The following is a 12,897-nucleotide window of genomic DNA, read 5'->3' on the forward strand; positions in this document are numbered from 1 at the left end:
GGCTCACACTCCGTTTTGCCCTATTATGGTCACGAGCGTGACAGCGCGCGCTACCCAGCATGCGCCGCGGTGTAAGGCTCCGCCACAGTCAAGATGACCGACTTTGAGGAGCCGCTTTCAGACGAGGAGAAGGTAAAAATAAGAAATTAATTTTATTTTCGCAGACCGCTCGAGTCAATACACCCGCATATAAATATATAAGAGACTTCAGGTTGCAGAAGAATCCATAACGACTCCTCAGACGGAGCGCGCGGCAGTGTAGCCGGTTTAGCCGTGTGCTAATTTGTGAGGAAGTGAAATCGCAGCGTTGCACTCAAATAAAACAAACAAAGATAACCCAATAACACCGAAACACTAAACAACGCGGAGTCTATTACCGTCATTTCGGCTGCCTGTTATAGCCGAAAAGACCGACGTCTGGTGGTTTTCGGTGTTTTCAGCGTAACTGTTGTGGTCGTCAGCTGTTAGCGTGTTAGCTGTCAAAGTGAGTTCAGAAATAGATCTCAGCCGATCCACCCACTCAGAACCGAACCTTTGCCGTGCTCCGGTTGAGTTACACTGGTATGTGTGCGGGCCAGCAAATGCCAGGCCCCCCTAACCTTTAAGACACCCGAGCAGGATGAGGTTACGAGTGTGTTTGTGTCTGAATTTTGCACCTTCAAGTGTTAATTGAATAATCCGAAGGCACGAGTCTGTGGTCATTTAACGACGACTGGCTCATATTGGGGTGCAGTTGCATGAATTAGGCATGTTATATTCACAATAAACATAAGCTTTATATGGACTTGGCAGTCACTCATGGGTGTCATATGCAGCAAACTAAAGTAGGCTGTGATTTTCTACTGTAATGTGATGTCACGGATCATTTAATGGTCATTTTACTATCATTGTACTCTATGCTGCTTTCAATTACTACTTATTATCTTGTTCAATAAGTAATAATTTTCTGCAAACTTCAAGAGGTTTGAGTGAGTCAAAACTGGCCCACCCTACTTAACCAGCCAGACAACCAGGAAATAGTTTTGTTTTGGGACAAAGTGGTATCTGAAGATTATCCTGTGATTTCATTGGTTAGAAATCTTCACATCCAAGTGAAAAATGTGTCAATAAGTTAAAAAGCATTCAGTGTTAGTCATTGTCCATTGTGATGACTTACTGCACATTCAAGTTATACATTTTATCTGTATGCGTCTGTATCCTGGGAGTGAAACCCAAGGCGTTTCTTCTGCTAATGCAATGCTCTTACCGGCTGAGCTACAGGAATATCCAAAGTCTTTTTAATGGTGCTTTAACACCATTAAATGGTATGTGTATTTGTATATATGCATATATGTATATGCTTTTACAATCATAAGAAGGATATTGAGAAGAGGAATCAAGGTTTATGGGTGGGAGGTAGATTCTTGGTGTGATTTTAGGGATGTGTGTGTTGCTGAGATCTTGGTAGTGTGTTATTAAAGTGTTGGCTGTGATGTAATTTGAGCCCCGCACTGCAGTTACCAGCTGAAACTATCTTGCTGTGCTTTGGTATACAAGCAGTTCTGGAGGCCAGTGTTATTTTTTAATATGAATAGTAAGTGAATTTGCTCCTGCCTAATTGTATTTGTTCGTCTTTCACCTGTAGCCTTATAATATTCCTTGCACTTCTGCTGTTCAATACTGCTATGTCTTGAGTAAAACCAATTTTATGATTGGAAGTAAAGTGTAGGACTGGACAATTATTCGAAAAACTAATCGGGATCACAATTACTGGTTAAAACAATTACATAATCATAATTGCAGCTGACCGTTTATGCTCATTTTTGTGTGTTTTGCCAGTATATTTGGGCAACAAATACAGTGGTGAATCAGAGATTTTAAAATGGATAAATTGACCTGTCCTTTAGCCATTCGGTTTGGATTTTTTACTACATGACTCCCATCATTTCAGCTTTGCAGAAAGCTATAAAACATTTCAAAACTTCAATGTAAGATATATTAAACGACAAGAATAATCGCAATTTCAATAAGGGCTGTGCAATTCATCTTTTTGTATTTTAAATTGTTGATTCAATTTCAAACAATTACAAAAACAAGATTACCAAGGTAAAACAGTTATTGTGCGATGAAAATATGAATCGCATGCTGGTGGACCATTGTGTTTGTATGGCACTTCTACAAGCACCACTGATTTGACGTGTAGCCTATTGCAGCTAGGATCAGATCGATTCGATTTTGATTCTGATTCTCGGACAGATTTTTATACTCAATTCTCGATTCAACTCAATGAATATAGATATAATACAAATTCTTTGTTTATAAAAAAACCAGTGAACATAAGTTTACAAGTGTGTAATAATAAAAAAAAAATTAAGAGCCACCAACCTGTATATTACACTTTTTTATTTTAGGTACACATTCCTTGATGGATCAAGTTATTTCATTAAAAAAAATTTTCATGGCCTTTGAGAATTGATTTGTAATCGACCACATTTAAAAAAAAAGATTAATCGAAAAATAGTTGTTGTTTTTTTGCCCAGCCCTAGTTGTAACGTTTTTTTTTTTTTTTTATACACACTGAGGCTGTTTACACTTGGCATTAACATGTGTTTTCGTCGATCGGATCACAAGTGGACGACGTTAATGCCAGGTGTAAACGGTGTTCAAAACGGTTTGAACGCGTCCACTTTCTACCACTTTCAACCACATTCATAGGTAGTCGAAACCCCTTTCAATCGGATTGCTTTTGTAGTGTAGACGCACATGTGGTTGTATGTGTTCGAACAGCCACACGCGACCACCTTCTCTCCACCCATTTATCTAATCTGAGGTACTAAACAAGTTTTACATCTTTTTTTTTTACTTCTGGCGTGAACACACGGTAAACAGTGCTATTTTTAGCCTTTCATTGATACAACTAAAGTGGCTGATCTCCGTAGTTTCGTTTTGAAAGCGTGTGAAAGTTGCGCGATCCTATTTCATCAATTGCGCTGAAAATTCAGAGAAAGCTCTAACATATACACGTACAAAACTCTGTGCAGCATGTTTACTTGCTAAACAAGCAGCGGACTCCGACATAATATTAGTTTGCGTCCATATAAACTCATAATTACTCCCGCTCGCGTTTGAATGACAGCAAAGAGACTCGCCCCATGTCTCACAGACCACCCCCTCAAAGTGTTCAAGAAAGAAGCGGTCGAATGTGGACAAAAGAGACGGATTTTAATACCAGGTGTAAACGTAATGTGTCTCTAGTCCACTTGTGATCCGATCGATAAAAACACATCTTAATACCAAGTGTAAACAGCCCCAGTTTCATGCCTGTCCGATATCGGTTCAGAATTGCAAGTATGGTGTTATGCACAACTATTTAATGTACTACAACTATTGATAAGTCCTTATAAATCTGAAATCAATCTTAGTTTGAGTCATTTATAACATGCAACACTTGTCAAATATAATCATTATAAATATTCTTTATTGTCATGAAAATACTTGTAAATGTGTAAAGAACAGCAATATAAATATGCTTACACATTTCCTGGAGCTACCTGTGTTTATTGGTACTTCGTCTGCGTCACATATTGAGTTTCTGCATGAGCGTGCCATCTGGCATTTGGATGTAGTGACATTTCACCATAATTCATTGAGAAGAAGTATAGCAAACATTTGCTTTATAAAATGGTTAAATAATGCATGTATTCAAAGTCACTGTGTAATTGTGTTAAATAATAATAAGTGAATAATTGAAATAAAAAAAATGCATTTGTATAGTTTTTTTTTTTTAAACACAAGCTAAATGCTGTCAGTAGTTGCTTTGTACAAGGCCTAACTCTGTGTTTACTTCATAGGTGCGCATCGCATCTAACTTTGTGACCCACGCTCCCCCTGGAGAATTCAATGAAGTTTTCAATGGTGAGTGTCATTTTCATCTTTATCTGGAGCTCTTTTAGTTTGAATTTGCACATTTGTCTGACGTGATGTATTGATTTAGTATTATGTGAATATTTCTTCTAACACACTACATGCTTACCAACTCACAGCAGTGCTGAAATTTTATTGACCTGCTAAACCAAGCCATTAACACTTAGGTTAATTTGATATCGGAGAGTAGGATACAAGCATTTGGTATTGTAGGTTTGCGAGCAAACGATAGATATAGTGATGGATGGATGGATGTGATGCGATGCTGGCTGAATATTAACTCATGATAACTTTATTTTTTGCAGATGTGCGGCTTCTCCTCAACAATGACAACCTCCTTCGGGAGGGGGCAGCACAGTAAGTTCTTCTGTGTTTGTATCTTTGTGTTTTTTTAAACAGGTCAGAAGGTCAGACATTTTACTTTGTCATTTATACTCAATTTATATATGTCCTATGTTTAAAGATTAATTTAAGGTTTGTTTATATATGTTGAATTCATGCTGTGTCGTTCTCTCTCTTTGTATTTCACAGTGCCTTTGCCCAGTATAACATGGATCAGTTCACTCCTGTCAAATTGGAGGGTAGTGAGGAATCGGTAGGTTACTGACTTGTTATCTTGCAGGGCTTTAATTTTAGTCTGTTGTTCAGAGCTATAACTCAAAATGTATATGCAGTGCCATGATGCGCTGATTAAATAGGCACGTCATTGCATTGGGTGGGAAATTTGGATCTGAGCCTTTGTAAAGATTACTCTCATTTAAATGTTACATGGGGCTCATATACCGGATGAAGTCATTCAAATTGCTGGTGGTTAAAGAATAAATCACCACCTCACCCAGTTTTTCTTAATAGTTGAAGTATAAGGTTGACCCTCCCACACACACACACACACTAAGCACATTATTTGTTCAAGCTAGGTGTAGCTTTCTCAAGATCTGAGCCTAGTTTTTGTAGGTGATTAGTTTTTTTAAGGACAGGTGTGATAATCTCTTTGGAAATCATTTCTAAATGGTTTCTACCAAGTTAGAATGAGCGCAGGCTTGGTATTTTAGACACCAAAATTCTCAGTAGGATTAGTTTTGTCTGTAGTGTAAGGATTATGTTGCCGTTTTGTAGGTTCTGATCACTGAGCATGGAGATCTGGGCCATGGGCGGTTCTTTGATCCTCGGAAGCGACTGTCGTTCCGTTTTGATCACCTGCGAAAGGAAGCAAGCGATCCCCAGCACTATGAGGGAGAGACCGCTCTTCGATCATGGAGAGACGCCTGTGATGAAGCACTCAGTGCTTATGTGAAGGAGCATTATCCCACCGGAGTCTGCACGGTACAAACTCCTGCACACAGCAATGTCATTAGTTAGAATCTTAGGGAATCCATGTGCTCATTAAAGGGTTCACCCAAAAAAGAATCATGAACTCATCCTCATGTTGTTCTTCACCTGTATGAGTTTCTTTTTATTCTGATGAACACAAATGAAAGTATAAGGTAAACGTACAGTTGATAGCACCTATTGACTTCCATAGTATTTTTCCTACTATGGAAGTCAAAGGGTGCCATCAACTGTGGTAACCATCATTTATCAAAATGTTTTCTTTTGTATTTAACAGAAAAAGGAAACTCATATATGTTTGAAACAACATGAGGGTAAGAAAATAATGATAGAAGTTTTGGGTGGACTATCCCTTTAAATGTGTATCTTAAGATTCTCACTTAAAATAATACAGTTTTATACATTTTTGTGAGTTCACTTATGAAATCCATCTGCTTTGGACATATTTGTACTAATGTTTCTTCTACAGGTCTATGGGAAAACTGTTGATGGGCAACAAACAATTATTGCTTGTATTGAGGGTCATCAGTTCCAGCCCAAAAACTTCTGGTGAGCCGTGTTCAGTGACTTCACAGACAAATGGTTTTGTATAATTAAAGGAATATTCCATTTTCTTAAAAGAAAAATCCAGATAATTTACTCACCACCATGTCATCCAAAATGTTGATGTCTTTCTTTGTTCAGTCGAGAAGAAATTATGTTTTTTGAGGAAAACATTGCAGGATTTTTCTCATTTTAATGGACTTTAATAGAGCCCAACATTTAACACTTAACTCAGCATGTAACAGTTTTTTTCAACGGAGTTTCAAAGAACTATAAACGATCCCAAACGAGGCATAAGGATCTTATCTAGCAAAACGATTGTCATTTTTGACAAGAAAAATAACAAATATACACTTTTAAAGCACAACTTCTCGTCTAAATCCGGTCCAGCGCGACCTAACGTAAATGCGTAGTGACGTAGGGAGGTCAGGTGTTACATATATAAAAAACGCACATTTGCGGACCATTGTAAACAATAAACTGACACAAAGACATTAATTAGTATCAGTTGACATACAACAACGTAGGAACGATCCTTGTTCTCAACACTTGTAAACACTGGGGTGGAGTTTCGCGTTCGTCCTCTGTGACCTCTTGACGTCATGACGTATTGCGTGGGGTCACGCTGACGCATCACTACCGGATCTGGACGAGAAGTTGTGCTTTAAAAGTATATATTTGTTATTTTTATTGTCAAAAATGACAATCGTTTTGCTAGATAAGACCCTTATGCCTCGTTTGGGATCGTTTATAGTCTTTTGAAACTCCGTTGAAAAAAACTGTTAAGTGTTGAGTTAAGTATAAAATGTTGGGCTCTATTAAAGTCCATTAAAATAAGAAAAATCCTGCAATGTTTTCCTCAAAAAACACAATTTCTTCTCGACTGAACAAAGAAAGACATCAACATTTTGGATGACATGGTGGTGAGTAAATTATCTGGATATTTCTTTTAAGAAAATGGAATATTCCTTTAACACTAAACTGTATAATTGATTGTTTATCCAGTTTCTCATCTCCTATAGACTGTTCATCAGACACATGTGCAGTTTTTTTAATAGTCTGACGTGTTGCTAAACTGAACTCTTAAACCTAGTCGAAAATAACAAATGTTTTGGTTTCCTAGGTAGTCTACATGTTGGTTATTTTGCTTGTTATATAAATAAACTACGTTTGGAGTACTTTGTTGTTATTTATTCTTAGTGCAGTTTACCGGAAGTTACGTGGTGACCACGAAAGCCACTTGTTTATGTTGTTACTGCTAAAACAGTCTATAAAACTGTGCACTTTTCTTTCTTCTCAGCTCATCTCATATTAGTTTTTTATGTGTTCATGTTTATTTGTTAAGTGGAAGTGTAATGTGCTAAATAATGTACTTATGGAAAAATAAGCCACTCGAGGGTGGTAAGGGCCGATCACACTGTTACGGTTTATTGCTTTTATTGACTGTCTTACTTTAGTTGTGAATGTAGACTAATTGGATTCTCTGGTAATATAATCACTATATCCTCTTATTTGTCAGGAATGGCCGGTGCAGGTCAGAGTGGAAATTCACCATAAGTCAGTCATCAGCTCAGGTTGTGGGAGTATTGAAGATCCAGGTGAGACCTCTAATGTGTGCATGACAATGAAACCGTGTTGGTTGAGTCTGAGATGATAAGTTGCTTTGTGTCTTCAGGTGCATTATTATGAGGATGGTAATGTTCAGCTGGTGAGCCATAAGGAGGTTGAGGAGTCCATTGTAGTGAATGTGAGTAAATACATAAACGTCTTTAACATATGGTAAATGCATGCTCCTTTTAAAAAGGTTTTAAAGAATTGTTGCCTTTTTGTCTCTAGAATGAGACCCAGACTGCCAAGGAATTTGTAAAAATCATTGAAAACGCTGAAAATGATTACCAGGTAAGCTAATCATGGTTGATCATATTTAATAAAATGAATACCAAATACAGAATGCCCTTTAAAGCACTATTGGGAATGTATTTTGTATCTCAATGTGTCTGTGTCCTCTTCTGTACATGGCTCCTCTTGCTTTTATTATGATTAAACTCATATACAGTGAGAAAAATAAGTATTTGAACACCCTGCTATTTTGCAAGTTCTCCCACTTAAAAATCATGGAGGGGTCTTAAATTGTCATCGTAGGTGCATGTATATATCAGGGGTGGGGAACCCTGGTCCTGGAGGGCCACTGTCCTGCAGCGTTTAGTTCCAACCCTAATTAAACACACCTGAAAAATCAAATCAAAGCCTTCAGGATTATTTGGAAATGAAATGCAGGTGTGTTTGGTTAGGGTTGGAACTAAACTCTGCAAGACAGTGGCCCTCCAGGACCCAGGGTTCCCCACTCCTGGTATATATCATAGTATTCCCCTAAATATATACCATAAGATTTTGATGCAGGCAACAAAATATGCTGCTTCCAAATATGGTTGTGTGACTCGGCTACTGCTGTGCTTTGCCAAAAACTGTAGGCACGTTTGCTATGGATTTTTTTTCACCTAGGACAACAAAATTTTTTCTAAACACTGAACTTGCATCATGCTCAGATTACCGTCTAAATGTATATTAAGATAGATAGATAGGTGATACGTATAATGTTTGTTTTCTCCAGACGGCCATCAGTGAGAACTACCAGACGATGTCAGACACCACCTTTAAAGCTCTTCGCAGACAGCTGCCCGTCACTCGCACCAAGATCGACTGGAACAAGATCCTCAGCTACAAGATCGGCAAAGAAATGCAAAACGCTTAGAACCGACCCGGTTCCTCTTCCTTCTGGCTCACGTACCCGGAGTCAGCTTTCAGAACATCACGCCGTTCCCATCGGCCGAAGAAGTCTCCCATAAATGATATAAGAAAAACTGTTTCTGTTTAAAAGAGGATGTGATTCCATACACCTTTCTGTTATTAATGGACTTCATCGGGTCTCAGCTGTTGGAAGAACTCGGAGAGAGTATTGGATCTAAATTATCGGCAATTACGCTTTTCTCTTATTTACCCGTTACTCAAGAGTTTAAATTGTTTTGATTTTTGTCTTTTTGTTTTTTCGTGAACTGTGACAGCAGCATTGCTTGTGCAAAAGTTTTTTTTGTGTGTGTTTTAAACAGTGAATAATGCCTCGCTCACTGTATGTCCAAACCCCAAACAGACAACAACCCCAACTTCCACCACCTGGCAGCCTGGAGAGATGAGAATCCTTTCTGTATGGCCCTCAACTATCCAGGCTGTAACAAGGAAATTGCATGAGGTTGAGGGGAAGAGGCTGTGTCCGGGTTTGGATTGATCTTCTTCGTCTTAACTGCTCTCTCCATATCTTGTCTAACAGTGACTCACAGTCTACTTAACTAAAATGGTTAAACCAAAAAGACAGAATAAATAAATAAATGAATACATGGATAAGTCTCTGTGATGGCACAGACATCCGAATTATATCTGAGTTTCATATTTTTGCACACAAATTGGATTGTTTCTGCATATATTTGTAGTTTTACAGGTACTTTGTGATGCATTTTGAGTATCCACGATCTGTTGAATTTGATTTTGTCTGTTTTTCCTCTAGCCCAGTATAGCTTGAGGAGGTAGTCAGTGTTGCTATTGCATGTTTCTGCCACACTGCTTTCATGTCAGCTTTTAGTCTTGTTTGTCTGACTGTTTCATCAAAAATCCCTCTGTAAAATACTCCCTTGAATCCATCATGTAATACTAGCATATTCTTTCTCTCACAACTTGTCTTTTTTCAGATTAAAAACAAACAAACATGCAAAGTAAAAATATCTAATCACAGTAAATGAATAACTGGCTCCAAAAATGACTTGGTTACTGTTGAGCCTTTATTGTGTAAAATCTTCTTCCCTTGTGAAATCAGTAAAGATTTATTTCAGATGAATCAGTGAATTTTAACACCATCCCATATTGTCCAAAATCTGACGCTGCACCGTTGCCTGTGCAGGCCAAATGTCAAGATGTCGCAGCATACAGCAGGATTAGACGCATCAATGAATGAATCTTATATTTCTCCTAAAATGTATTCCCAAGTGAGGAGTGTATTCATATAAATGCAATAACATTACAGGTAAAAGGTAAGAAAAACTAGCCAAAAGTTTAAAAAGCACACTGGTCCTTACAAGTCCCAGACAAAAATATAAAATCTAATATTGGTTCAGTTTCAACACACACACACACACACACACACACAAAAACAGGATACAGTAGAAATCTAAACTGCTACTTAAGAGTTGCAGTACTGTAGGAGAAACTGAGGTATTTAAAAACAAATGAAATGATGGAGCAGTTGAAATCTATAGGAAAGACCTTAAAACCCAAACATTGTGCTTTTATAAGCCACTTTAGACAGCATTGTGTATTTATGACAGCAGGATTTCTACACAAAATCATTTTTAACACAACTAGTGAAAAGACACTGGTAAGAAAAGTCCCTGGGTGAAGTAAGCATTAAATAATGACATCACTTATTTGTGCTTTTACCATGGTCGTAAATCATGAAATATACTTGGGTAAGCTATAGGTTCTACCTAAAATATGGTTATTTTTAATATTTGTATATATATATATATAATGCTGGGTTAATGGTTATTAAACCCAGATTAGCAGTGTTTTTTTCTGATTCGACGCGAAATATTGTTTACAAACATTTAGTATCTGTATGAGGTAAACATGACATCACACTTCTTCAGCTCAACACTAGATGGCGATGCAATCATGATACAATATAGATACAGATAGAGGATTTCCATAACTGTCTCTTAAAATGCCTTACAGTTAACTTAAGACTAAGTTATTAACTTACATTTCATGATTGAAGTTTAAACGGATTTTAACTGTTACAATCATCAGGACTTTGAGATTGAGAATGGATTATATTATGTTAGTAGATCAAAATTGATTGATCAGTAAATCTGTATGCGTTTCATCTCGTAAAATATTTTCCTTTATATACTTAATTTTTTCTTTATGCAGGTCACTTGACATCAGGAATGGACTACCAAAAAAAAAAAAAAACTTTAGGATAAATAAAACGTTATAATTTTTTATCTAGGATAAAAAATATATTATTAAAATGAATAAAAAGTAAAGAATATTTAAATAAATTCAATTCCATATGAGTAGTATTTCACACGGTAGGTCAGGGTGTGTGCGCCCCGTTTTTGGGGTTCAGACTGAGGTTTGCTCTATCAGAGGTTTAAATGGGGATCTTTCATTTGATAGTAGCAGTATGGATCAAATGAGCAAGAAACTATGGGGCGGTTTCCCAGACAGGGTTTATCCTAAAGTGTATGTTTGAGCTGCCTTAGTTTAAAAACACCTTGAACTGACATATTTTAACATGTATCAGTCTCAAGATTCACACCAGCATTGTTTTTTTGTAAGGTTTGTTTGTAAAATGTCCTAGTCCTGGATTAATTTAAACCACTTCCGGGAAACCGACCCAAGTGATTAGGCTGAATATAAATGAATTAAACCTTAAGGTTCTTATAGAGTGCTATAGATGCATTTAAAGGGAATGGATTAGGCTGTGCGGCTTCAGGCTGGTTAACTAGATGAAGACATAACCAAGTCGAGCTCTTTTGCATCCTCCTGACCGCTGGTGAGACCGCAGCCCCCAGAGAGCTCAGGAAAGTGGCTGGCCCTGCTTGCATGCACAGGGGAGTTTGGGGATTGGTTTACCCCCTGCTTTTTAAAAGCAACAGAGGGTGAATGAACCTTCTCTGCCCTGGGAATGATTGGCGAGCGGATCCCAGGTGAAAGAATGCCTGGGCTTTTCCCTGTCGGAGAGGAGGCGGCGGACAGATTACGGTAATCGGTGCCGAAGGGCGAGCTGTTGGCTGGAGGGAGTTTACTCGCCGCTTGCTGGCTTGTGAATCGGGAGAGCGCCTGAGTGACGGTGTGGCGGGCGATCTGCTTCGCCGAAGAATTGTCTGGAGGTGTGGGAGAGGAGGCGGTGGGGGAGAGGTCACGTGGCGAGTGGACGACGGTGACGTGTTGGTCTGCCTCAGCTTGTGCCTGAAACTTGTGACGTGCTGCTTGGAATCGTTGGTTAATGCTGGCCTGGTAGGAGGAGGGGTAGGTGGGGCTGGAGCACCCCAGAGATGCCAAACGCTTGGTCAGCACAGGAGATGAGCAGGGAGATGAGCTAAGAGAGGATGAGGCAGGGCTGCTGGGAGAGAGACATTGCAAGGCACCGCCTCCTCCAGGAATCCCCACTCCATTGTCTTCCTTAAACTTCTCTTCTGTGGGAGACTCCGCCTCTTTGGGGGTGTGGTGACCATTTAGTTTGGGCAGTGGAGATGATTTTAATCCAGCGGATTTGCCATCTACCTCAGTTATTTTCGGAGAAACTTTTACTTTTTCCTCATCAGCATTATCGCTCCTTCCCTTTGCTCTTTGTTTCATCTCATCCAGCTCTTTCTTTAAACTGTTCAGCTGCTCCTGCAGTTCTTCATATCTTTTTTCTTCCTTGCGTAGTTTTCCTCTCATCTGCTCACGCTCGGTATCAAACTCAGCAAGGTGTCTCTCAACTCTCGCCTCTATCTGTTGAGCACGACTGCGTTCGTTCTCCAGCTCCCCCTTCAGGCGTTCAATGGTACTGCGCTCTTGTTCCAGCAGACGGCTGAGCTCCGTGACTCGTTGGCTCCCCTCTTCTGCCCGCGCCGTGGCTCTTTGACATTCTTCAGCCAGTGTTGAGGATAACTGCTGCTGCTGTGCTAAATCTTCCTCGACTTGATTCGACAGGGCCGACCTCTCACGCTCTAAACGTTTGACTTCGGCTCTCTCCAACTCCAGCTATAGAGATCAAGAGAGATATCAAACATCAAAGAATGCTAGTATGAGTCCATGATAAACAGTGCTTTATATCAGTGAGGTTATTTAGGTGCGGTATAATGTAAATGATCACTATTGCAGTATATTGCAAATGTTCTATGTACGTTAGTCTCCATATGTAAATACTTTATCTTTCCAAGTAAGCTGGAAAGGCGTGCCTGGCCTTTTGTTGATTACAACTTTTTATAAGGACAATAAAATGTGCAATAATATGATGTAGCTATTCTGTGTACTCTATATATCTATCTATCTATCTAAATAAATAAATATATAAATATAGCT

General features: G+C 38.7%; 2 protein-coding genes across 2 annotated transcripts in view; one reads left to right on the forward strand and one right to left on the reverse strand.

Moving 5' to 3' along the window:
- Positions 1-9,661, forward strand: capza1b (capping actin protein of muscle Z-line subunit alpha 1b). The gene is made up of 10 exons (XM_065247146.1): positions 1-132; positions 3,831-3,894; positions 4,209-4,260; positions 4,435-4,498; positions 5,020-5,226; positions 5,702-5,781; positions 7,295-7,373; positions 7,451-7,522; positions 7,612-7,674; positions 8,387-9,661. The coding sequence occupies exons 1-10, from the start codon at positions 94-96 to the stop codon at positions 8,525-8,527; spliced, it is 861 nt and encodes a 286-aa protein (XP_065103218.1). The 5' UTR covers positions 1-93; the 3' UTR covers positions 8,528-9,661.
- cttnbp2nlb (CTTNBP2 N-terminal like b) overlaps positions 9,588-12,897 on the reverse strand; it is a 27,032-nt gene continuing 23,722 nt past the window's right edge. The window contains exon 5 of the mRNA XM_065247145.2: positions 9,588-12,576. Within this exon, the coding sequence (XP_065103217.1) occupies positions 11,326-12,576 (1,251 nt within the window). The 3' untranslated portion in view covers positions 9,588-11,325. The remainder of the gene's footprint in view (positions 12,577-12,897) is intronic.

Source organism: Paramisgurnus dabryanus, chromosome 11, assembly GCF_030506205.2.
Source record: "Paramisgurnus dabryanus chromosome 11, PD_genome_1.1, whole genome shotgun sequence".
In the NCBI taxonomy this organism is placed as follows: domain Eukaryota; kingdom Metazoa; phylum Chordata; class Actinopteri; order Cypriniformes; family Cobitidae; genus Paramisgurnus; species Paramisgurnus dabryanus.

Bases quoted from the DNA above. Each gene is read 5' to 3' on its own strand.
- capza1b (XM_065247146.1), top strand. From the start codon at position 94: ATGACCGACTTTGAGGAGCCGCTTTCAGACGAGGAGAAG. The intron at 5,227-5,701 runs GTACAAACTCCT...TTTCTTCTACAG, and splicing joins ATCCCACCGGAGTCTGCACG to GTCTATGGGAAAACTGTTGA. The intron at 7,374-7,450 runs GTGAGACCTCTA...TTGTGTCTTCAG, and splicing joins TGGGAGTATTGAAGATCCAG to GTGCATTATTATGAGGATGG.